We start from the raw sequence: 25790 nt of genomic DNA, 5'->3' as shown, positions 1-25790 counted from the left end.
ATAAAATTTGTTCTGCAAAATTCTGCTGGGTGTGAATTACCGGCAGTAATTATCATTAGTTGATATGAAATCTTACTATGAATGGCTGTGAAGAAGAGTGAAAATCAAATTAGGGATTTGTGTCCTGGTATCTGCACTCAATAACCGCTTGTATTGATAGGTGACTCTACCGCCATGGTATTGATCCGGTATGAAATTAATACTACGCGGTAAAATAGTTTATATTGGGTGGTATTAGAAGTATTACTACCCCATATTAATTTAATACCGGTTCAATACCAATATGGTATATCTGTTTAATACCATCTCGGTAGAGTCACATTCAATACAACGTTTCTAAGAGTGTGTCTGAATTTCTATAGTTTTCTAAATGTTACTAATTTGGTTTGGTTAACTATTAATTAAAACATTACCTAATCCTGTCTTAGCTGGTGTTCGTAGGGGGACCAAAATTACTTATATTACTCCTGTCGGCTTAATAATTGGGAAGAATCGCAGTGGTAACATTGTGACGAGAAGTAATATTAGGGGGGAATTAATTTATCCAGAATTGGTTGTATGTTATCCTGATACTCATTGCGTCATTCTTTTTAAGATGGAGCAGTACAAGCTGTAAATTGGACAAGATAAACTCATTCCACGAACCCACTTGATGTTTAATTGCGAGATAATTTTAATTATGTTTATTCTCTACGCAATATGATTAATTTTGAGTTTATTAAATTAATTCGCGATGTAACAAAATGACAGTTTCAGGTGCGATATAAGAAAATGGATACTGTTTTTAATGGGAATTCCTTCACTTATCAATTCAATGAGACGTGCATGGACCGTGTGGTTCATGGACCAATTTTTGTTCGTCGACTGTGGACCAAAAATAATTGGTCCAAGTGGACCATGGACCTTTTTCTGCGAGCTATGGAGATGTGTCAGTTGCTGTCTTGTTTTCCAACCCCCTGAGCATTACATAGTGTACAATTTGAGAATATAATCTCATTCCACGAACTTACTAGGTGTTCAATTAAAATAACGGGTAAATATTACAATAAAATGTATACATAGTTGACGTAATTGATGTATTTATGATCGGGTTTCCCTGATTAGTTTGTGTATAAGTAAGTGTGTGGGCTAAGCAGAAATTTAAAAATGGGAATTCCTCCCCTTATCAAATAAATTAATGGACACATTGCATAAATGTATGACGTACTACAAATACTTTGGGTTCAGATATAAAATGGGGTCAGTTTTGTTTAAATTTGTCAGTCTATTTCTGACTTAATTTAATTTAATTTAACAGGAAAGACAAATCTTGTCAAAATGTTGCTTAAATTGTTTTCCTTCGCTCTTTGCCTCTCTTTTTCGCTGGGTTTGGTTCAAGAACTTGCATTCTACACGGAACCTAACGCTGATGGGAGTGGGTTGATATTCCGGACGAAAGAGGCGGATCTGACGCCGTACCAGTTTTTCTTGGCGAATGTGAAATCCATCTGCTACGGGGGACAGTAAGAAATATTTTTTTATAATAAGATTTTTTGGATATGACAGTAAAAATGGTTGCGGTACGCTCAATTACCGCATTATCGCAATTTTTAATCCAGATAGGTCTAATTATCTAGACATATGTTAAAAATTCTGCTGCTATTTTCTAGTTGGAAGAAAAATAATCAATTTGGATTATAATCACAAAAAAAGGATCGTCACCAGAGACGATTATTTTGGATTATAATCGCTTATTTTGTAAAAATAACCTGCAAATTTCAGTAACTATGGAAAATATGTAGCAAACAAATTTAAATCGGTGTAAAGAATCATGAGCACTCACAGTAGACGATTATAATCTATAAGGATTATAATACATGAAACGATTATAATCGGTTACTGTGAACACCTTAAATGAATTATTGAAATGTTTACAAAAGTTTTAAAACTTGGAAATTGTGTGCAGAATAAGCATTGCTTTTCCTCGTAAAATCTAAATAGGTAAGGGTAATAAAACTACTTTCCTAGACCGTTTCTTGTATTTATAATGTATATTTATACTCGACTCAAAGGAAAAGGTTGATCTTGCGTTCATGGCCGAAATAAAGGAATTATAGATCGTTAATCTTTTCCTTTGAGTTGGGTGAAGGGACATTCTCAAGGGAACTTTTGAAGGGTCTATCCCAGATGTGATTGTACATTGCTGAAGGCCTTCTTAAAATAATTAAGTGATTTGTTAGAAAAGAAGTAGCCAGATTCCCACTTCGGAAAAACCAGTCGTCCTCGTGAGCTTATACTCTTTGGATAATTTAGAGGGTTTTAGTGGGTTAATGTAAACCGGTAAATTAATTGTATTTTGATAAGTAAGTAATTTAAGTATGAATACTTGTCACATAATTGCCATCCCGGAATTTTTTGGGGTTTGTAAAGTCACATTGATTTAAATGAATGGGTTCATTTTTTGAATTTAATGTAGAGCTTGAGCCAATCAGGGTTACGAATTTTGTTGTATTTAAAATGGCGTCGAGTGGTTCATGCGACTGGAATAGTATGCCAGAATTGGTAAATGTTTGGGATTTTAGAAAATATTGCGAATAATTTAAAAAATGGGGAACTTAAAAATTGTTGGGTTCTTTAGGTGAAAATATATTTGCTGAAATATTTGGATGGCGAATCTATTGTCCAGTTGCGCTCCGTTTCAAGTGAGATGTGTCGACTTGTTACTAATAGTCGTGCGGCGGTGGAGAAGATCCAGATTTGCATAAAGGAGATTGGCGACATTGCCAAAATTAAGGATGATTCGACTACACGGTGGACGAATTTTAGAATTGCATCAAAGATAACTGACCACCCGAGAAATCTGTTGACCACGCTGCTAAAGACGTTTGGGGCGGGAAAAATTAAAAGAATTGGTTTTGGATTCCGCGCGGAATTTGAAATCAGAGAATTAAACGAGATTTTTAGTTCGATGCGGAATTTGAAAGTTTTACGTGTTTATGTAACGCGTAAGGTGGGGGAGTTGGAAATTGGTGTTTCGACAAGGTTGGAAAATCTGAGGGTTTTAGAGATTAAACCGAGCTGCGTGGTTGGGGAGTTTTTGAAGTGGGCGCCGAATTTGAGATGGTTGGCCATTTGGACGGAAGAATTGTAAATAAGTCTTTTTCGTACCCTAATATTGTAAATTTGTAAATTATTTATTTATTTTTGCAGCCGACGAATTTCCATGGCAACTAGGTATCGACGGCATACTCCAGTTTTACCTGCCCTCGAAGATTATTTGACAGCTCGATTTCAAAATTCGAGAAATACTGGGAAATTTTCCATAGAATTTAAGCAAACTAATGAAAACGGTGTTGATAAAAGACGTAAATTTTGCGGAGTTTTGACATCAATAGAGGAAATTTTGCACTTGTGCAGAATCTGTGGTCCCGTCGGCGTTGGGATTTTTGGCGTTAAGGCTGGCAGCTTTTGGCCGGCGAGTTCAAATTTATGTAAAGACGACGCACTATTTGGAGCGATAGAATCCATGACGGTAGGAGATTGGGATAGGGATCAGTATTTCCCCCCGCAATACAGAGAAGGGGCGAAACCTGTTAGGTATTTTGTGAAGTTGGGCGCCCACATGGCAGAGGCTGGGTGGGACGTGTGGAAAATAAAATTGCCACGCGATATTCTGACGGAAATTGTGGTCAGGGTGGATAGAGGTAAATAATTTTAAAGAAGTGCGGATGGTTATTGTATATTTATGCGTGACTACGAGAGCCGATTTTGGTGTTGATTTCAGCCAGAAATGAGAAGGGAGACTGGGCCACCCAACAGCAGTTTAACGGAATGGAGATCTTTTTTCGGGAAGTTTTTCACGAACGGGAGAATTTACGGAGGTTTGAACTTGTAGAGGAGAACTATGTCGAAGAATTGGACGAGGTGTTGAATCTTGTTGGAAATTTTGATCTGTTTCCAAATCTGGAGGAGGTTTGTGTAACCATGAAGTGGACTGGGGGGAGGGAGATGTTTCTGGAGAGGTTGAAAAAGTTGGAAATGAAGGGAGTCAGGGTTTCGGGAAGGTTTTAATGGGAAGTTAAGAAAGATGGAGGAAAGAGGAAGCGAAATTCCGCCCTGAATGGATGAATCTTCTTATGGTAATTTAGCTGTGTAATGTTTACCTTCTACTAGGAAATGTGAAGTATATAATGAAAAATTTATTGATTTCAGAATTGAGTGGATAATAAAAATATTTATATATTATCTTTCTTGACCTTTAAATTTCACACAAGATTTTTATTAACACACCTTGCTCACATAAAAATTCAGCCAGCAGAACTTATTTATTTATAAGCATCAAGAGCATATCTAGATAATTTGTGATTTAAAAATTTAAAAATTACTCATAACCGATTGATTTCAATCAATTCGATCACTAAATTTGACAATTTATTTATTTAAGCACAATCATGCACGCGCGACAACTCTAAACAAATTGGAATTTTGAATAATCATTAACAGATGTTTCGAACTATGTATTTATGTAAGGTCCCAAGCAGCCACCATATATCCTATGTCATTCTACAGGATGTCTGAAAATGATGTTCAGTTCATCCTAAGGACGACCTACTTATGATCTATGACGACCTTAGGATATTGTGAGGATGTGCAAATGTCCAGTGAATGCATGTCCCTAGGAGGTCGTAGATAGATGTGCAGAGGAGGTCCGGGAATGATATTGAGACGAGTTATATAAATGATGAATTTTGGATGGCGGCGAGAAATGAAAATTTAAAATCTTATTTCATGTTTCTCAATTTCAATATTTTATTACAAACAATATCAAAATTAATCGTTCAACAATTAAATTCTTAATAATAATTTCAACCATATGAAATTAAGCAATTGAATCCTTATTCTTTGCCTTCGGCTTAACCTGAAAATAGAGTAAATGAGTAAACATGAGTTATGTATTTTATATTTATAGAAATCAATTAGTTATATTGTCCACTGACGTTTTTAATGCGATCTGGTGCGTGTATCAACCAAGATGCACATTTCTTCTTGAAATCGTGCTTCGTTACTTCCGAGCAGTTTCCAGTGGTCGTGGATTTAACTGTATGAATAATAGTTAAAATAGCATAGTTCCGAATTGTAATAGTACTAATTCTCAATTAAAACGCATACTTACTAAAGATGGCATTCGTCAGCTTCAAGTCCTTAAATGGAAGTTTACCATTTGTTTTCCTTATTCCATCCCAGCAAAACTGACTTGCAACATCATCGGGTAGAATCTCAGTGTTGGTTTGGTCAGTGGTGATGGGTGTCTTATCAAGTCGAAGTGGTAATGACGACGACACTGGCTTTGACATCGTCGACACTGGCGACTCATATCGGTCTACGTCTGAAAGGGAATATTTACTATTTTAAATTTGAATTAGACATTATCATTAGACATTTTTAGCAAACAATTACGTGTCGTATTTGCTGTATCCTTCCATTGAGTCCCGGAACCTTCTGCTAATCGAAAAGCAATTTGACGCGATGGCTCGGGGGGTGGAGGTAGTGACGAATTGTGTTGAATCGTCTTGTTCCTTTTTCCAGATATTATTTTTTCACACTGGGCAGGACTATCATCATCACTAGAAGGAGCTGGAATACGGACGACATTTCATCCCTGTATGAAGTCGTCCTCCGACTCCAAATTTGATGTGACCTCGGCCTGGGGTAGATTCTTGAGGGCAGCGGCGTATGTTTCTAAAATACAAACCCAACATATTAATGTTATCCTTCAATAAGTTGGCATAAACCTATTTGAAAATGTTATGTAACGCCATCCTTGGATTTGGCGTCCGACTTGGTTCACGTACCCGTTAGATACGCCCCTATTTAGTATTTAAACCGCTTTATAGAAACTGGGAGGATTTCAAGTTTTAACCGAAATATATTTTAATAATTAAACTGAACGTTATATGTTACACTATTATATTGATAAACACTAAAACTAACTCTTAACCATAACCTTAAATGATACTACCACTTAATTACTACTTAGAACTACTTGTTAAGACTTATCCACCTAAATTTTAATTATTTCTGAGACTGCTCATAAGCCTGATGCTTCTTCTTCAATCTCCAAACCTGCTCTCTCTCTCCTCTGGTCGAGTCTCCCGGAGCACACTTCTCTCATCATCTAACTAATCTCTCGGCACTATGCCCTGGTGACAAACTATTCTCAATGTTTTGTAACAGTGTACCTAGTGACAAAACTAGTCTCAAGTTGCTCCTATCTTTTAAATGTTTTGTAACAGTGTACCTAGTGACAAAACTAGGCTCAAAATGTATTTCTAGATTACACAATCATATCATCATCCCCCAACAATCATATTTATATTTGTAACGACTAAATATCTATATGGTGGAGTATTACTTAACAATGTAGCATCTACGTCATGAATATTGGTGCTATATTGTTGCAGTTAAAATAAGATTACCATATCGTCCAAGAATCTTTGCGTTGTTAATTACCCAAGTCTCCATTTGCACTGGATATTGTTCCTCAACTGCATGGCTAACCTTCTTGGATGTCTTATAAGGGGCCACCAACACTTTAGCTGTCCTGTTTCATTATTCTCGAGCCATATTTTAGGGACCACCTCCACCTCGCTGGTTTCCAGGAAATGGACGATAGCGTAAATTTTTCTTATTAACAGTGAACAAGAGGAAAAGCAATATTGACACCTTTTTCCTTCGAACAAGCAGATTCGAAACTTAAATTGTCAGCTTTTGGAGGGTCAGCCGTGACTAAATCAGTAAGAGGGGAATCTACAACTACTTCTTGAACAAGTTTACTTTCTGAATCAACAACTCTAAATAGTTCTGCACTTTGAAGATTTTTTTCAATATTTTTACTAATTTGTCTGTGAATTTGTTTTTGAGATAAACTATACAATTTTTTTGGCATGTTTACAAATGAAGTTGACACATTAAACTACCGCCATAATATTACTGTCGAATTTCCCCATGGCCAGATTTATCATCTTAAAATGATGTCCGAAGGAGATCTATATGTGAGTAGGTTACGGCACAAGATAACATCATAACAAGATGCACGCTGGAACTCTGTAGGATCACATTGTTGGACACATCATGCAAACTCCGACAATGAGCTGAATGAGATATCCCCAGGATAATGGTGGCCGCTTGGGGTATGATACTAATATAAATTTTTGCTAAGTTTCAGAATTTTTAAAATACCCGATTCTATGCATGGGAGTGAATGAAAAAGATCTTCGTTTCTCGTCTGATAGAGAAACGTGAATTTGAATCCAAAATTCAAACGATATATTTAAATTTAAATTTAATTTATATTCCAATCATTAGTTTTAGTTTATGTAGTTGTACATATATTTGTGAGCTCTGTATTAAGGTTTTTATCCGTGATTTTATTTTTTTGTAATTATCTCATCCCAATTACGTGCAATAATTTTTGTCCATATTGATTAGAATGTTAGAAGTCAAAGTAATGAATAGCTCCAAGATAAATTTCTTCCTGAAACGATCCTTTGACATTTAATTTGCGGTTGATAATTCGCATGAACATAACCCCAAGACCAAGCAACGATTCCAGACAATGAGTCGTTTCCTCCTGTACAGCCAATATGTTTCCAAACTCCCCCACTTCCAACCATAGTGTACATATCGCAGCAGAGTTCAGGAGGGGTGAAGTGACCTTGGGTGATTTCATAACGAACTATGCCATCAAACGGTTGCATGGTAATTTTCGAGGTACATGTCGAGTAGGCGGATGATGCAAAACAGGTTTCCCCATGGATGCAAGTGATCAGGAAGGCCAGGTAGACTAGGGCGAGGAGGTAGGTAAGTTTCCTTAAATTGTTGGCCATGTCTAAGGAGAAATAAAAGTTTAATCAATTAAAAATTTTTAATTGATATTGCAGGTTTATTCCAAGGGCATCTCCATTGGAATTATTTTGATTCTTGTAAATTTGAACTTTGAGCCTTGGTCAGGACCGAAGTTTAAACATATATATAGAAGAAGTAAAATAATTCTAATGTTTTGTAGGTTAGTACTTAATTATCTGAACCGGAACTTCCGGTCCGGAAGTTAAATATGTGGTATGGAAGATGCATGTTAACCATATGATAAGGTAAACACGCAACTTCAACTATCTGATAAGGTTCGTTATGAGAAAGTTGAAACATGTTAAAGGTTGTAACTTAACAAAATACAAAAAAATACAAATATTCTAAATCCTGCATAAGTTGCCGTAATGCGTTCTTCTTTAAGGATTCTCGTTTATTGCTTATTGAAGATATTTAAAAATTCCTTAATATTTTTAAATATTTAGAAAATCTAAAATGCTTAATTTTAAATTTCTAAAAAATTCTTCCAAAAACTAGATGATGTTATATTTTATTCTCAAATAAAATTTAATGTAATGCGGCAAAAATATTGATACCTGTGAAACCAGATGTTGAAATAAGTTGAATATTTTCAGGTATCACGAAATAAATCTTATTGATGCTCATACTCCGTTATGCGAACTCATTATATACGAATTTCATTTATTTCTGAGCTATTAAATAAATCTCTTCTCAAATTTACTATGATGGAGGATTACACTGAATGGATTGGATTAGAATTTATTTTCTTTCCCAGTATAACGCACATACACAAAGCAGTATTAATTAATTGAAAAAAGGTAATTCTAACAATGTTAGCATTACCTTGTTAACACCATAATCTATGGAAAGATGTTAAAATTATATTGTAATTTTTCCAACTTTGTCGGTCCTACATTGCAATTACAAATTGCGGGATTAAATTTATTAATCATGATCCGTATGACAGTAAAATAATTTCTTTTGCGGTTGAATATTTTACAATAGTCGTAAATTATATACATCCTTTGAACAAATGTTCATGGCACCGCTTAAAAAAACCAGTTGGCTGATTTAAATGCAAGAAATGCAGTTTTTCTACGGCCACTTTTTTGCAAGAAACGTAAGAAATTTAAAACAAACATAGAGGTTATGCACAAATGGTTCACAACGTGCGCAAAAAAAAATAAAATTCGCAAGCTCGTAAGATGTTATCATGGAAATTTGTCTTGTGAACTTGCGTATTTCCTTGGCTATTTTCGTTAGTTAAAGGTTCACAAATCTGTATTGTTGCGATACGAACTTGCGAACCTTTCGTGAATACCCTCACAGAATTTACTTAGCAACCTGAGGAACGTATTTATGAAATACCTTAACATTATATAACTAAAAGCCTAGCTATAAAGTGAAAAATAAACTATCACGATTTTTGGCGTGATTTATGATCCTCTGTGGGTTACATTGATCAGCCACGTCAAACTGGTGTCAATATTTAGATCAATATTTAGTCAAGAAGGATATATTGACATTAAAATGCTAGTATGGTCAAGTTTCTTGACCATACACTATATTATTTATAGACGGATAATTCTGAGCACCCAATAATTTAAAAATACTTAATCATCAGCTTTTTCATCAATTTTTCCGCAATGTCTTATTAAAATAGTCTATAACAAAATAATTGTATGGTTAAGACGCATCAATTTTCATTAAGTGTAAGATGATTGTGAGCTGGATGTGACCATTTTGTATACATAAGAAAAATTTATTGCAGTTTCTTACATTTCCTGTGGTTTTTTTCATTTCTTGCATCATGAAAGAGATTTATTTTCTGCGCAAAAAACGCGCACGATTGCAAATGGTTCAATATTGCTGTACAATGCGGTCTGGCAAAAGTTTTTAAAGATTATAAGATTACTGTCACTTTTCAATTCCAAAATTTGGAATATATTAAAGTAAGGAATTAACTGTATTTTTATATACAGAAACACAGTTGCGCAGACATTAAATATCTGCGCAATTTAAGCCATCGTATTGATTGATTGATTGATTGATTGATAGGTTTTTATTATAGGAGTCGTATGAGCGTCAGCACAAGTACTGATTTTCAGCTCTGGACTCCGGAAGACAAATCTCGAATATAATTTTGAAATAAACTAATTAAAATAACCTAATTAAAATTAAAGCTATAACTATATTACTTAATAATGTCAGATTATGTTTTACATTTTATATTTCACGCTTGTTAATAATGAACTCTTTAACCTTGTAACAGAAAATTAGGTAAGACATATCTTTGAGGGTCCAGTCTTTGGGGAGATTGTTCCATAACTTGTACATTCGATACTGTAGTGACCGCTTCATTGATTCAGTTCTGTGAATAATCGCGTTAATTTTTGGCATAGATAAATTCAAATTTGTGCTTCTGTCAGTAAAAATTATTTTGCCCAGCGACCACCTTTTGTACGTGTCTTTTAAGGTTACATAGTCAAAGTTAGAAAATTACAGTCGTTTCTAATTTTTGCCATGTCTTCAGATTTGCGGATTTTGGAGAAATTGAGAACTTTGTGGGCTTTCCTCTTGGCGATTCTCGGGTAAAAATAGGAACAAAGGAATTTGTCTATTTTCATTTGGATAGTGTCTAACTTTTTGTCGCCTTGAATCGCCCAGATGTCTAAACAATAATCTGTTACAGAGTGTAAATGTGCGTTGACCATCGCTTTCATCGACTGAATGTTTAAGTATCTTTTTACACTTGTAATAAAGCTTATTCTACTACATATTTTCTTTAAAACTAAGTCATAATGAATATTAAAATTTAGGGCAGGATCTAAAACAATACCTAGATATTTAAAGCTGGTCACTCGTTCTATTGTGTGACCTTGTACAACAAATGGTCTTATGTTATCTGGTAGGGAGTCGTGCTCTTTACAGAATAGCATAAATTTAGTGTTACCGAAGTTTACAAACATTTTGTTTTCTATGAACCAGGCACACATTTTGTCAAAACACGACTCCGGGTTTGTTAATTATGCCTTCTGTGTCACAGCCGTGGGTGTGTATTACAATATCATCAGAGTAAATCAGAAAAGGCAACCGTAAAATTGCTTTTATAACCAACACTACGTAGTTTACTTTAAAGGTGATAAAAATTGTCGGCAATGTTCCTGGTTCACAGTTTCCAGCTTATAATTAATATTAAGATAAATCATGATAAATTTTAGTGTCATTCTAGGTAATTGTAATATAAGTAGTAAATAAATCCATTTATATGAAGCTTACATATATATTTGGTGACCGGAAAAAATGGTACAGGAAAATATGGTATATAAAAAAATGGTACATAGAAAAAATAGTATACAATAAAAATGGTACTGCTCTTTGGAAAATTAGAGCAGGAATGGAACGCAGAAATTTATGTCACAATGTTATCTAATGAAAGATGAAAAGGAAAATTGGAAAAATTATCCAACTATACTGATTTTTTATCTCCTTCAATTAATTGAAATTTTGTATTAAATTTTAAAATCAATGGGAGGCCCACCGATTACAAGCTGTTCTAATCAGATAGAATTGTACCTTATACTGAGCATTAGGCAAAATTATACGGAATGGTTCTACTTTAATTTTTTGGTCGATGCACCCGTCGGTGAATATTTTTAGTGTTTTCTACGTGTTCCCCATCGTTTTCTGATATGGAAAGCAGTCGCAGTTTCCAGGAATTGAAAACTATAAAGAACATTCAAGGGCTCACTTTCCTTCGTTCAAAAAAAACTTTGCAAAATCATTAAATTAAATTTTCACTTCGTTTTCAAATTGATTTTGAAAATGTTCCAAGTAAGTCAAAAATATGAGCAATGCATCATTGGACTCCCCTGCACTCTTAGAAACGTGGTATTGAATGTGACTCTACCGAGATGGTATTAAACAGATATACCATATTGGTATTGAACCGGTATTAAATCAAAATGGGGTAGTAATACTTCTAATACCACCCAGTATTAACTGTTTTACCGCGTAGTATTAATTTCATACCGGATCAATACCATGGCGGTAGAGTCACCTATCAATACCAGCGGTTATTGATTTTTTTAAGAGTGTGGCATTTCTTTATTAGGAATAAATGAAATTTTGAGCTTTTCTTTTAACACCGCTGCATACTGGGCAGTGATCCGAGCGGCGTCTAGGACGCCGCGGAATGGCGGAGAGAAAGCTTGTGAGTGTCGCCAGGATATCGTTTTGGATTTTTTTTCGCCAAAAGTGGTTTTAAAACATTGTGCACATGATAGGCAGCATTTATCTTTACATTGTGTGGAAATCGAATTTAATCGAGTGCCCCAAGACCTGTCTAACGCCCACGATCATTATTTTGTCCGCAAACTTGTCACTTTTTCGGATGCAAACTTTTCTATTTCATTGTGGGACTGTAAATAGCAGATTCGGCGTAACCGTTACAATTTTGAATGGAAAAAAGTGCGTCGTTCAATGTTACAAAAAGTTTGACTTTTTTCCTGCAAGATGAATCCGGTAGAGCGTCCGAGAAGTTGACTTCCTTATTTTGTGGTGACGCGGTTGGAGCGCATGCACTGTTTTCATTTTAAGGGTCTTTTTACTTAAATCGTTATGAATACTTCGGTTTATTGTGTGCTGGAGGACCTTACATTTCTCCGCCAACTGATTTTGCGATGCTAGATTTTCTTTTGTCGTTGCAGGAGCAATTTTCCTGCTCAGCGTCGGTTTTCGCATTTTCTGGGGGTACCGATTAGGAGGCTGTGGAAGGCCCAAATCGATGACCTGATTTCTTTTTCCGATTGAGTTCTTTATTCTATAGTATGTACTTATGGAAATTGTGATTTTTTGATATCTGAGTTGCTTTAGTATTTTTTTATAGGTCAATCCAGCCGCGCAAACTGCTTTTACAGCATTGAACACTTTAGGGTCAATTTTAGGACCCATATCGAAAATTTCTGATTTCAAATATATGTTTATATTATCTCAGTGAATTTATCTATCATATGGTTTTTAAATTTCGAGATTTCATTGAGAGGGTAATTTGGTACGACCTAAGGAACCATTCCGTATAATCTTGCCTAATGCTGTATAATTTCGGTCTACCGAAACACCAATTTCATTTTATTATGATAAAAAATTTGCATAGAATTATTTCTTTTTAGGTGAAAATAAAGTCATTTGTAATCATTTTCACTGAATAAATATTCCGTATACACTTGGGTGGGAATATTGGTAGTAATGATCTGCTTCAAGCTATCAGCTTCCAATGTCCCTTGGCAATCAGTCGTGGCCAGTGTAAAATTTGTAGACGTACATATTAGGGCCATGTTAAATATATTTAACATTAGACACTGACCTCTGAGATATGACATGTCCGAGAACTTTTGAGCGATGCACTATGACCCTGGAGGTCAATCCTTCACCGGAAAAGGCTTTTACCATACCCTCCACTTCGGGAGGGGATTTCTTGGGCATTATTAGATGTATGCACAAAGAAAAAATATATTTCGAAGGATAAAGGTTTCCTTTTCATTGACAATTTTTTTCAAAATTTTCCCACCAAACATTAGCGAGATATAATTTCATGAATAGAGCAAATACAAAAAATTCAGGCTCTGTGGTTAATTCGAATGGAAGGGAGACCATTAATGTGGAATATAAGACCCCAGTTGGACAAGCAAAAATGGAAAAACGGTTCTTCATACGTAATATGGTAATTAAAGGAAATGAAACTTTGGGTGATTTGAATTTTACATGATTCATTTATTTGCAGTAATGTATTTTTTGCAAAGTGTATATAAGTATGTGTCATAGCTTGAAGAAGGATAATATATTTAGCAGAATTAAATATGATGACACTGTAAAACATTATTTAATCATCTCCCAACTCCTCCGTCATATCAATCCTTTTTTGGTAAAATTTCACTTCATCTGTAACCTGCTGCCAACCTTGGTCAATTTGTGCTTTCAAAATATCAACAACATTCCTTCCGTCATTGGGAAGACTTCTATGAAAGGCGTTTCGAACATACTCTCTATCCAAGACAATCTTCTTTTCTATCAACGTGAAATCCATCATTCTCACAAAGTGACCCCATTTGACCAAAATTTCCCAAACATTCTCCCCAACGGCATCCTCCTCCGCAAAGGCTGCCATAAAATCTATTCCATTCGCAAGTGCGACATTGACCAGACTTCTGACCAAGGGAAAGTCATCCACCCTTGCATTAGCGGCGACATGGAATGGACTCTGATTGTTTCTCATCTTTAGAATCTCTGCTTTCTCGCTGGGTGTTAAACCAGTGTTAAAATGTTCTATTATTCTATCATACAAATAAGTGTTGCCCGGTCCTGCAAATTTTATAGCCATTAAAAATGCGGTATTTCCAGAAGTTTCCTTCCTCTCAAATAAGGCTTCGTTCAGTTCCTCCACATTTAAATTGTTAGTCATCCAGGCCCACAGATCTGCGTGAGAGTTTGAGTGCACTACTGGAAATGGGTGGTGAGTTTCTCTCAGGAATTTCATAAAATATTGGGACTCTCCTATCCCTGTGTCTCTGCTAGTGTCAGTAATAACGTACGGGATTGCGTATGTAAATAGGGAACCGGGTGAGAATGAGTTTTTAAGAATTTGTGTCTTTAGTATATCTGGACAATCAGATTTTACTGTTTTTAATAATGACTGAAGTTCTGATATTGCTCCTTGTCTCGCCTTGTTGTCGAAGATTGTTAAGTCGTCCTTGTCCAGTCCTTTAATAAATGAGTTCAAATTACTTTAATAATTTGAAACCAGTTGCTTAATAAATATAAAAATTACCCAGTAGAACTTGTTCCTTTTCCTCTGTAGATAAGGCGATTCCAGTTGTATTTCCCGTACAAGCCCACCTCAGGTACAATTCTTTTTTCAGAATATTTTCTGGTAATGAAAGTTCGGTTGTGCAGAAACCGTATAACTTCTCCCATGCCTCGAAATGACCAAGGCGTGTAGCCATGTTCAAAAGGGAAACTTCACCCTCTGGAAAAATGGAGGTTTGGAGAGGTTTTAGGAGTCGACGATGTTTTATTTCTTTCAAAATAGAATCTAAAATCACCACATTCGCCCAGACAGAAGACCAAAGCAGGGTAGATCCCCATTTGTCCTCGGAAAAGAATAAGTGCGAGACTTCTTCATCTTCTAAAACTCCTCGAGTCTGACCTACCAGCGCAGTAAAGGCTTCGTCACGTCCAACGATGACAGAAAAAGAGGACAGGTAACTGAAATTGTCTTCACCGAGGCCAAAAAGTATGCGTTTTTTCTCATCCATACCTAAACAATCGGCGTATTTGAACATAACGTTGACAATTTCGGCACTCTGTGTATCCTGCATTGGTGACTGTTGAAAACCGCACCTGCTCCCCAAAAAATTTTTGAGGGTATCCACCCCGTCAGATAACATTTTCACACTTTTCAATACAAATTCTAAAATGTTGGCGTTTCCATCTTGATTAATGCGATGAGTAAATGTGCAACCTTCTGACCAATTCTTATTCATTTCACGTATGAATGATTCCCCATACCTACAAAAAAACAATGGTAAAGTATTTCAAAATTTCAAAAGATTGTCAAAAATTTAAGCACACATACGATTTGAACTTTTCCACTGGAATGGATCCCATCTCCTTTAATTCTTCATTGATAACTTTCTTCAACAATTGTAGATATCGAGGTTGAGCCACTTCCCGAACAATGGCAATCTGAACGGCTTCTGCTATCTCGTCAATATCCTCCACTCTTAAATCCTTTGACAAATAACTTCCAGCAAGATATTCAGCAAATGCGCGATGAACACTGTAGTACGAGCTACCATCATGGTAAAATATTCCTTGCCGAGAAATAAGTTGGGGGTCAAGTTTTGCCGACATTCTTGGAAATGCGCGATTGAGGTCTGCATTCTCCAAGACACCTAACTCCTTCAGAGCGAGGAATTCATGTTGATCCCTTACGCTGGCTTCAAGTATTTCTGAAGTGCCTACAGATCCGTCGACAGGTATGTTCATCTTGTCTTTCGTTATTTTTAACTTCTCTCCAAAGACGGAGTCAAAAAGCTGGATGATGTTGATCTTCAGGGGAGAGAGTGACGTGATATCTTCACCAGATACAAATTCTTTTGCGATTGGAGCTACGTGATCAGCCAGTAAGAGGATAAGTAAGGGCGTCGTCATGGAGCCATCGTTTGTCCACTGTTGCGAAATTGCAAGCCAGGATTGGCACAGGCTAATTTGCTGCGGCGTTCCCACCCACCCTTTGACTAAATCATTTAATCGATTCGATAAGAGCGCAGTGGCTGAATCCACTGACAATGGAAGAACTTTGTAGGATGGACATTCTAAAGTGTGAACTAGTTTTTCTTCAAAATGGTAGTTTGTAGAAATCCACATCCGCTTCATTGTAGATTTATTCAAAATTTGAAATAATTTCAGTAGCGTCTCTTCATAATCGGGGCAAACTTCGTCAAAACCATCTACAAAGAAATTCAGTCTAGGCCCATTTACGGAAATTAAACTCTGACTTAAAATGGTCCGCTCGATTTCGTCAAGTTTGATGGAGTTGGCGATAAAATCAACGGCGTCATCCTGTGTCATGCTGAAAATATATATGGAAACCATAAAATAATATCTTCAAGTAATTAATATGTAAGTGAAATTTTTTTATTATTTAACTCACGTTATTAATTTAGTTTTCAAAAGTTTCAATTCCGGGATTACTTTCCTTAATTGGAGAAATAATGTAATATTCCCATCTCGTGGTTGGTTGGTTACAAGATTTGTCAGGAATGCAGACTTCCCCTGTCCACTTGTTCCCGTTATGATAAGTATTTTGTCGCTCAATTCATTTACACTGGCTGAAAATTGTAATTGCATTGGAGACTGGGGTACACATCCCATTGAATTTCTTGATTCAGCAATTCTCCCCTCAACAAAGTATTCAGGCAGTGGTCCAATTGGCGGTAGGTGGAACACAGTGCTTTCCTTTTTAAGCAAGTTATTTAGCAGTTCCATGACAACGGGAATGTGAAGATCCGACACGAGCATCGTCTTTCCTTGCAAATTAACTTCCATATTCATTATTTTATTTTGTGATTTCTTCTGCAAGTCATCCCACTTTAGTGCAATTCCGTCACGGTTTTGTGATATTATAATAACTTTCACCCCGATGCCGTCTGCAATTTTGCCTGCGTTGTAAATCTCATCGTCATCCATGCACGTCAGAATTGCCACATCAGTGGTAATGTGTCTCTGATAATCGAATTCTGCTGCTACTAGGTCACCAACTCGAAATATTTGGTAGGATTTTTTATTTTTTAAAATTTTCGCGACGACATTAACTCCAACAAGTAGATCGATCACTGAAATATTTGTCTTTCTCTCTAATTTTTCTACTTGAAAGTATTTTATATGGGTTTGTTCGGTAATATTGAAATCTGTCACTTCTCCCTGAAAGTATGCCGCTGTCGTAAATCCAAGATTTCTGACCCACTCTTTAGCACAGTTTTTCATTGCATTCAATTGCTGGGGGATGAAGTGTGGATTCTTTCTCATGGACATGTCTACTTCTGCGACAAATTGGTCCGTTGTTACATTTTGTGTAGTTAACTGGACCCCATTGAACCCCCCATTTCCAATTGTTACAACGTAGCTTTGCAACATGCCCATTATCTCTGGTGGGAGGACATCATTCTTGATAACGTTTAAATCCCGTACGAGTTCAAATGCTTCCAGAAACTGTTTCACTTGAGGAGTAAAAGCTGTCAATCTTCTCCACTTCAATACTTCCTCTGGTGAAATATTTACCATTCTGCGATGTTGTAATTTGTGTAGCTCTCCGCCACTCATAATTGTTGTGAGTGGATGGTCGAGTATTTGTCTGAGGTTAGCGTTTTGCTGTATGTTTTCTTCCTCGTCAAATAATGTCTCAAAATTGGCTACACTGTGGGCATTAATATTTCTTAGATTGATTTTGTAACATCCTGCAAGGTCATAGAAGGCTGGACTGAAGCTGTACATGGTTCCAAGATGCAACCCGTAAGTATTGATGGCATTGGGATCAGTTGTGTAATTAGTTAGGTCCAGACATTCCAGGATTTTATTATTGACATATCGCTCTTCTTTAAAAAAGTTGCTCCATAGTTTAGTCAAGAAGTCCTTGCTCCCTTTTGTTTATATAAAATAATTAATATTTTAAAATTCAGACAAACAATATACAGCATGACAGGAAAGTTCGACCCGACCAATTAGACTACAAACTGAACGTATTAATAAATTGTCAGTGTCTTATCCGAATTTCACGAAAATTGGTATGAACATCTTTAATAAATAGAGTGCTCCAAGCTATAAAACCACCACTGTATTTTGCAACAAATCGTGTATACTGTAAATCTTGTACTAAAGTATGGCTTTCCTTTCTCTACATAATTTTCTAATTGCCTCCCAGTGCGAAGCTGGTCGTGTCGAACTTTCGTGTTATGCTGCACATGGTAAAGAGAAGATATGTACCGGGACTTTCAAACCCGACAACGTGCACCCGATATGTGTGGATCGCCCTAGCTTGGATTTCATTTTCCTCAAATTGTAACCACTCCATGGCAAATGCCTGTAAGGTACTTAGAAATCCTCCTAGGGAATGACCTGTAATGATATTGACAATATGTAGGATAACATGTTTGAATATTTTTATGTATAATTTATAATTAGCAATAAATTAAGCCATACCCACCAGTCACATTAATCTGTAATATCCCACCCAATTCTTCAACCACATCTCTAACCTTGAGAGCAAACGTGATTGCAGACAAGATGTGTGAATTGTCTAAGTTGCCGTTAACAACTGCTCGTATGTCTGCCCAAAAGGATCCTAGTGAGTCTGTACCTTTATTGACGATTATTATCTGAGATGTCTTCGCATTGAGGAATAAGGCACCATGATATTGATTGGATTTTGCATTGTTGTGAACTGTGGTGATAAGTTTAAGTGGTTCTTTATCTTGCAGTAGGATTTTTTCAGGATAATAAATTGCATTAGCGAGTCGATATAATTGTCCATGGCGAGGCTGGCAGTATGCAGGGGATTGAAAGTTTATCAAAGTTTGTTCAATTTCACGTTTAATATCGCTGCAACTGTAGACCAAAGTATCGTCCTTTTTGAGGGTTTGCTTTTGTGTCAAATGTCTAAGAAAATTAAATGATCAATTGGTAAATAATTTTTTCAGTAAATTGCTAGTTTCATTTACCTTGGATCATTTGTATTATTTCCAGAAACCAACTGTGACGTCATGTTGTTGGTTATGTACTCTTTGGCTTTCTGAAATTTTTAATACAAAAATATAAAAATTTATTGGCATTTTATGAAATTTAACTTTATTAAAAAAACTAAAAAAATACAGGATGCAAATTAGTTGGTGTGTGAATACTTTCTATATTTAGAATTGCGATCTATTAAAAGCAATAAATTAAAGGATACTAAACTTACAAAAAGAGTGTAATTGATAAACAACTCACTTTCTCAATTTTTATTTATTTTTAAATACGGAATTGCAATATTGTGAAAAATTTAGTAAATCCAGGGAGAATCGAACCCAGGTTTTTTTAATACATATCACTGTTTTCCACTAAGCTACCAAGGCCACTGGCTTTTTCACATTGTAATTTATTTCGTATTTTTTTCTCACTTTCTCAACTTTTCTAAGCACCACTTAAACACAAGGTCAGCCTGTATGAAGAAAAGTGAAAGTAAAAGTCTACCACTGAAGAGTGTGAAAATTAAATTTCGTTGAAAAAAATAGAATCATTTAGCTCATTCGAAAGTGTGAAATTTTCTATAACAAATTACGTCGTGTACTGAAGAGGGACAAACTTTTTATGTCGCATTTAACTAACCTCGCATTAAAATTTAAACCTCGGCATTATCTAGATCGGCGGAAGTTTACAATAATTTGTCCAGTAATCAAATAACAAATCACACGTGATATGGACATTTAAATAAAATCCTAGCAATATTAACGGGCAATGCAAAATTCCTTACCACAAATACTTACCACAAAAATTGCTCAATTCTAGAAAATCCGTTGCACATTTAAAACCACAATAGTTTCAAATATTTTCCAAACTGTACTCTCTAAGCTTCTCCCACTTGCCTGTCACTCCACGCCACTTATCCGCCCTGATAAGGAGACCACTTTCAATAATTAACAGTCAAAACACAAATGTAAAATAAACTGTCCCGTCCGCGACTCCGCAAATTAACAATCTTCCAAAAAATAAATATTTTTCCACCTGCGCTTAATTAATACAAGAATTTAATCAGAACAACTTTTGAAGCTCTATCTTTATCACAAAAACGGTTAAAAATTTTCTACTTTTTACCTTTATTTATTTAAATTCAGTAAATTCGGAGAATAATAATAATACAACTAGAAAATCAGCCGGTTCTTTATTTGTAACTTTTCCTCGTTTTTACCACCACTCAATTCATTCGCTGACAGAGTTGGTTGAGACGCATCTCAACTCATGTCATCAATGCATTGATGACATCAATTTGATGACGTATGCATACTCTGAGGTGGTAACAAGTTTTCACTGCGGAGGAGGTAACGTTATTTTATGGAGCCTAATTAGTGTCAAAGTGGGGATGAATGTCGCCATATATTTTGCGTTTTTAATTCGTGTCACATACGTGCTTTTTTGGAAATATGGCCCGAAAATATCACCTATATAAGTATGTATTTAATTGCCAAAACAGAATTTCTAAACTTCTTGACAATTAAGAGTGAAATATTCATGAAAGGATTTTTTACCACTGCATTTTATTTATGTATTTATCTCTTTTGCAGCACTGATATACACAAAATAATTGGAATTTCATGCATGCAAATACTTACTAACTAGTTATAAAATGTCGTATACATAATAGTATTATTTCGTAAATTGAAAGAAACAACAATTAAGTGGGATATGTGATTTTCATTATGAAAGAAATTTTCGAATTGCTTAAAATACTCGAATAACCTTCCTGTTCATCAGAACACATCCATCATTGATTGTGCTTAGGGTCTGCATAAAAAAACGAAGTGTTATTACTTGAAATTCGAATAATTTACTGTTTTTTATTTATTTACCAGTCCCATTGCAAATAGGGACGCCGCCTTGTAAAACTTGGAGTAATCATTATCGTCATAAACACCGTCTATGCATTCCTTGTTCAAATTGCCTGACTCAGCTTGCGATAAACTCCAATCAAATAAATCAGAGTGATAATTCCATTGGACGATGTAGAACCCAATGTATGAAATGTAACACATAAATGGGGCGATGTCAGTACGTCTAAATCCTTCAAGGTATATCTGTGAAGACCCGAAATTACAGTTATTAAATCGAATTAAGTAACTTAAATTATAATTATGGCATTAAAACGGGATAATATTTTTATGTTTTCTGCCGAGAAATTTAAATTTAGATTGAATTTCTATCAATGAAAAAATTCACAAGCGAGATTCAAGTCATTACCATAAATTTGATCTCGTTTCACAATATACCAGAACAATTAAAAGAGTAATAAATTATCCCACCTTCTTAAAAAAATGGATCGCCAGCCCAATCATGATATTGATGTGGAGCATGTCAATCAACATATCCACGTATTCTGGCGGACTGACTGGATCAGCGCCATCCCAACCATAGGAAATAATCCGCATACTTCTGAACAACAAAGTAAAAAGCAGACTCACATTCCCGAACGCTATAATAATGGAAGGAACCACGTCTCGCCAATCAGCAAGAGAGGTTAGTTCGGAAATGACTTCCTTTACGGTTAACAAATTGGTGCTTGTATCTTGTGAATCAACGTCTGAATAAATGTGATCCACGAAGCATCCATAAATACCATGGAGAGCGTACATCAAAATCAAAATAAATGTGAGTGGCATTGGGAACAGAAAGTAAGGTCCAAATCCATCATCAGGAGAATATTTCTGAATTGTTTCGTACAATTCGAGTAGGGATAAAATAAGCGCTATAACGCTGGTGAATAGCCTGTAAAAATAATGAAAATATTGTGCTTACAATTTCGGAAACGTCACATTGCAACATAAATTGTGAAACAGGTATGTAAAATTACGCAAAGTATCAGAATCAAAATATATTTGCGGAGCTTGTAAAAGTTGCGAACTTCTAGGGGTTGTTTGTGTATATTTCGCAACATAACTTCGAAAAACACTTACACACTAATGTAGGAGCGATGTCTTAATCGTTGAAGTTTAATCCATCCCAAGAGAGCAATCATGTCGAGAAAGGGAGCCTCTAAAAATCCATTTAGATTTTAGTCTTCTTGGAAACTATAAGTTACTAAAATGCGAACTGATACCTACCGATTTGGTAACTTCCAAGATTTGGGCAGATGTGATACATCGCAGAAACGAAACCTTCCATGATGAGCAACATTGCCAAACCTTTATCCAACCCGGACTTGATTGGAATTCCGTATTCCTGATTTTCCAAAATTCCTTCACCTTGGTGTGTCTTTGTTTCAGTAGGATTCGAATCGTTGTTATTTACTTCTTCATTTGATGGACTTTGATTATTTTCCGCAATATTAGAGACATCCCCTTGACATGAGTAGGTATCTCCGTCGGAATTTGTGTCACAATCTGATGGCAACTGATTTTCTTCTTGGGGCACAGGTCGTTCGGAAATTACAGATAGTTGATCCACATCTGGTAATCTTTTTTTTAAATTTTCCGCAATCTTTCTCTGCAGCTTGTCATGAATTATGACGAAAATAAAATACGCCACCGCAGCTAAAGTAAAGGCTGAACTGGATACGACCGAATTCCACAGGAAGAATTTAAACCGCAAATTATGCCATATTCACATCTTGAATTCAATCGGATAAGTGCACAATCTGTTGTAGTAGCAGTCTGACATATCGGAGGTTGCTGTTATTGTCTGGTAAAAAAATGAAAATAGAATCACTACAAGATTTAAAATAATTCTTCATTACCAAAATTCGATAGAGGGCACTGCAGCAAAAAACTGTCATTAAGTATTCAATCGCGCTGCCACTCATGTCTTTGAAAAAATCTGTTCCTACTTCATTTGACGATCGAGGTTTACTTGATGCGTAATCCGACAAGAAGATGATTTTCTTATAATAGTATGGAATTCCTCTGAAGATTCCTAGGCTAGTAATTAGTTCGGAAAATATTTAAAAAATGTGGCGCGAAGTCATGATGAATACTGCGATTGATATTAATTGAAACTAACCTCTTCGAAGGTTCTTCTTTATCATATTTATTCAAAGTTATTTCGCTCCCTTCCCTGGTGATATTGACGAAGAAGCTCTTAAATTATTTTTGAAGGCTGTATTGTCGTATTTTCCTTACCTGATCCAAAAATACCAGGATAGTGATGCCACCAAAATAAGTAAGGTCACGTTTGACACCATAAGCACAATCGGTGTAGAGAATAACCATGTTGTAATTTGTTTCTTTTCACCGGGATCCCATGGAGATTGGGAAACAGTAACTTCAAACTTTGTAGTTCTATTAAGTCTGTAATCACTAATATTTCCATATAAATTAGTGCGACATCTCTCATCCGTCAGCAGGACGACGATCGCTAATGCGAAACCGTCCTGTAATAAAGGCTCCCCCCAAATAAGGTCATCCCTCTGTAGAAATAAATACGTATTTAAAAGTCTTTATGGATTTAAGGATGTTTAATTTCTTACATTAATGTGTATCACAGATAAGTTAAGTACGCTTTGTGATCCTTTCGCAAAATCGATAGAATCCCTTGTATCGAAAATGGGGCACTGTGCATAGTATTAAAAAAAAACTTATAAAAATTTGAATGAAAGTCTCAAAAATACTGAATGATCCATTTAAATTCTAAAATGGGAAGTACCATAATAATTTTATCTCAAAAGTTAAGTGACATGTGGCCTCATAAGAAAAATATTGAAATTACGTACAGGTTTAAATTGTCTAATTTTACGTAAAAGCGACTTATTTTTGAATAATTCGAGATTAACTAAACACATTTAAATTTAAATTAGACGGTGGTTCAAATTTGTATGAAGTTTGCGTGTAGGTGATTTATGAATTATGATAATAGTTATTCACTCTATTTGCGAGAGCGGATGAATTACTTCCTAAATATAAAATATGATTGGCCAATTTGTGGGGCGATAATATTTTTCTACAATATCTCAGTCACTAATAATTGGTACTTATTCTAAGAAAACTTCAAAACAATCTTAATATGGATTCTGTACGGAAATTACTGCGCAAGGTACCGTATCAATCCTCTTGGTAACAACAGTTACCGATTTAACCCCATTGTTTTCCGGATCAGAAAAATTGTAGATGAAATACGAGGACATCGTCCCGGTCAAGGTATCAGTCGTGATTCCTTTGTTTAACCTAGGTTAAATTTTCTATAATAAAATTTCTTAATTAATTTTGGAAACTTAAGACTCACAGTAGTTTAAGGTCCTGCGATACTTGGACATTAATTTGAAAGTAATTATCTCCAACCCCTACCCCCTCCGTTTCAACGGTTACAATTAATTTGCCTACTTCCTCCATGGAAGGGGTAAAACATAACGATCCTCCAGACTCATAGATCCATCTGAATAAAAAAAGGTAATTCAAACTTTATATTTGAAAATGTTGTGTGGGAACTAAAACAGGATCAAACTTTGCTAACGAGATGGGCCCCGTCTCGTCTCATCTCATCTCCTAGTGAGATGAGATAAACCTTAAATGAGCTCATCAGGATGTCATCTCGTCTCATCTCGTCTCATTACCGTCTCATCTCGTCTCATCTCATCTCATCTCACTGTAATATGAAGTTACTCAGATAGCCATCATTTACCCGACTACATATTATCGAAAATTACATATTATTGAAAACTATTATTGAAAACTACATATTATTGAAAATTTGCTAACATTTATAAAAAATTGTATTAGAAATGTATATAAATATGATAATGTAGTGTAATGTCTACCGCACATTTTATTCTAACACAATTTCTGCTTAATAATTATTTTTATTGAATACTTTAGATAGTAACTGAGATGGTCTCATCTCACTATATCTCATCTCATCTCACGACCACTCATCTCATCTCATCTCACATTTATTCCGTCTCACTCATGTGCCATCTCATCTCACTTATTTACCGTCTCATCTCATCTCAAACTCGTCTCATCGTGAGATGAGATGAGATGGTCTCATCTCACCGGCAACCCTAAAATAAATGCTTTCATGCATATACATAAGTGCCTTCGTGTAGGAGTATTTATCATATTTATTTATATATGGATATATATCTTTTTGATAAAACCGCATTATGTAGAGACCCACAATTTTCACGTTTTTAATCGAATTTTATATTTTTCTTTATGAAATCCATAATACATTTCTGGATTATCATAATAAATACATCGTAGGGATTAATGGGATAGAGCAATATTGCAAATTAGATTTCTTATACTATGTATCACGGAGATTAAGAAATTTATATGGTTAGATTTTAAAAATCTCGATGTTCAAAAAAAGGGAAAAAAATGATGTGGGATTGTATTTTTAAATTCAAGAGAGCATTTATATTTTTCTTGATATCATCCAATATCATCCTATATCATCCAATTTACGGGATGATATGGGACCAATCTCTACTTCTCTCTTAATTTGTAACCCAATATATTTACCAGAGGATCATAAATATGTATGTATATATAAGTAAGCATTTATACTTGGCCTCCGTCATTTAGCATGATCGTGGCATACATATAAAATTTGTCCCAGACTTATCTTATCAAAGCAAAGCATAAAATTTCAGCCTGACAACAACTATTTGCGAATGATTGGAATAA

General features: G+C 35.4%; 2 protein-coding genes and 1 long non-coding RNA gene across 4 annotated transcripts; 1 reads left to right on the top strand and 2 right to left on the bottom strand.

The window, feature by feature from the left end:
- Positions 1–2627: 2627 nt before the first annotated feature.
- Positions 2628–4112, top strand: LOC118433641. The gene is made up of 3 exons (XM_035845794.1): positions 2628–3126; positions 3190–3683; positions 3764–4112. The coding sequence occupies exons 1-3, from the start codon at positions 2687–2689 to the stop codon at positions 4048–4050; spliced, it is 1221 nt and encodes a 406-aa protein (XP_035701687.1). The 5' UTR covers positions 2628–2686; the 3' UTR covers positions 4051–4112.
- A 779-nt stretch (positions 4113–4891) lies between these two features.
- Positions 4892–6785, bottom strand: LOC118433644. The gene is made up of 3 exons (XR_004833482.1): positions 5437–6785; positions 5153–5365; positions 4892–5077 (listed from the first exon to the last, which is right to left on the bottom strand). It is a non-coding gene; the product is annotated as an uncharacterized LOC118433644 (long non-coding RNA).
- Positions 6786–13617: 6832 nt separating this feature from the next.
- LOC118433638 lies at positions 13618–20368 on the bottom strand. 2 transcript variants are annotated; one of them, XM_035845789.1, is made up of 9 exons: positions 20275–20368; positions 19947–20184; positions 19143–19213; positions 18629–19080; positions 18409–18540; positions 16580–18065; positions 15500–16498; positions 14693–15432; positions 13618–14625 (listed from the first exon to the last, which is right to left on the bottom strand). In XM_035845789.1, the coding sequence occupies exons 3-9, from the start codon at positions 19184–19186 to the stop codon at positions 13748–13750; spliced, it is 4731 nt and encodes a 1576-aa protein (XP_035701682.1). In that variant the 5' UTR covers positions 19187–19213; positions 19947–20184; positions 20275–20368; the 3' UTR covers positions 13618–13747. The 2 variants fall into 2 exon arrangements, with proteins under 2 accessions (XP_035701682.1, XP_035701683.1); XM_035845790.1 differs by lacking the exon at positions 13618–14625 and having other exon boundaries at positions 14733–14890; positions 14967–15432; positions 19947–20352.
- Between the last annotated feature and the right edge of the window lie 5422 nt (positions 20369–25790).

This window comes from Folsomia candida, unplaced genomic scaffold (genome assembly GCF_002217175.1).
Source record: "Folsomia candida strain VU population unplaced genomic scaffold, ASM221717v1 Fcan01_Sc065, whole genome shotgun sequence".
Taxonomy (NCBI): Eukaryota; Metazoa; Arthropoda; class Collembola; order Entomobryomorpha; family Isotomidae; genus Folsomia; species Folsomia candida.
This window is presented reverse-complemented; position numbering and strand designations above follow the sequence as displayed.

Bases quoted from the DNA above. Each gene is read 5' to 3' on its own strand.
- LOC118433641 (XM_035845794.1), top strand. From the start codon at position 2,687: ATGTGTCGACTTGTTACTAATAGTCGTGCGGCGGTGGAGAAGATCCAG. The intron at 3,127-3,189 runs GTAAATAAGTCT...TTATTTTTGCAG, and splicing joins GCCATTTGGACGGAAGAATT to CCGACGAATTTCCATGGCAA. The intron at 3,684-3,763 runs GTAAATAATTTT...TGTTGATTTCAG, and splicing joins TGTGGTCAGGGTGGATAGAG to CCAGAAATGAGAAGGGAGAC.
- LOC118433638 (XM_035845789.1), bottom strand. From the start codon at position 19,186: ATGACGTCACAGTTGGTTTCTGGAAATAATACAAATGATCCAAG. The intron at 19,081-19,142 runs GTAAATGAAACT...TAATTTTCTTAG, and splicing joins AATAATACAAATGATCCAAG to ACATTTGACACAAAAGCAAA. The intron at 14,626-14,692 runs GTAATTTTTATA...CATTTATTAAAG, and splicing joins AAAGGAACAAGTTCTACTGG to GACTGGACAAGGACGACTTA.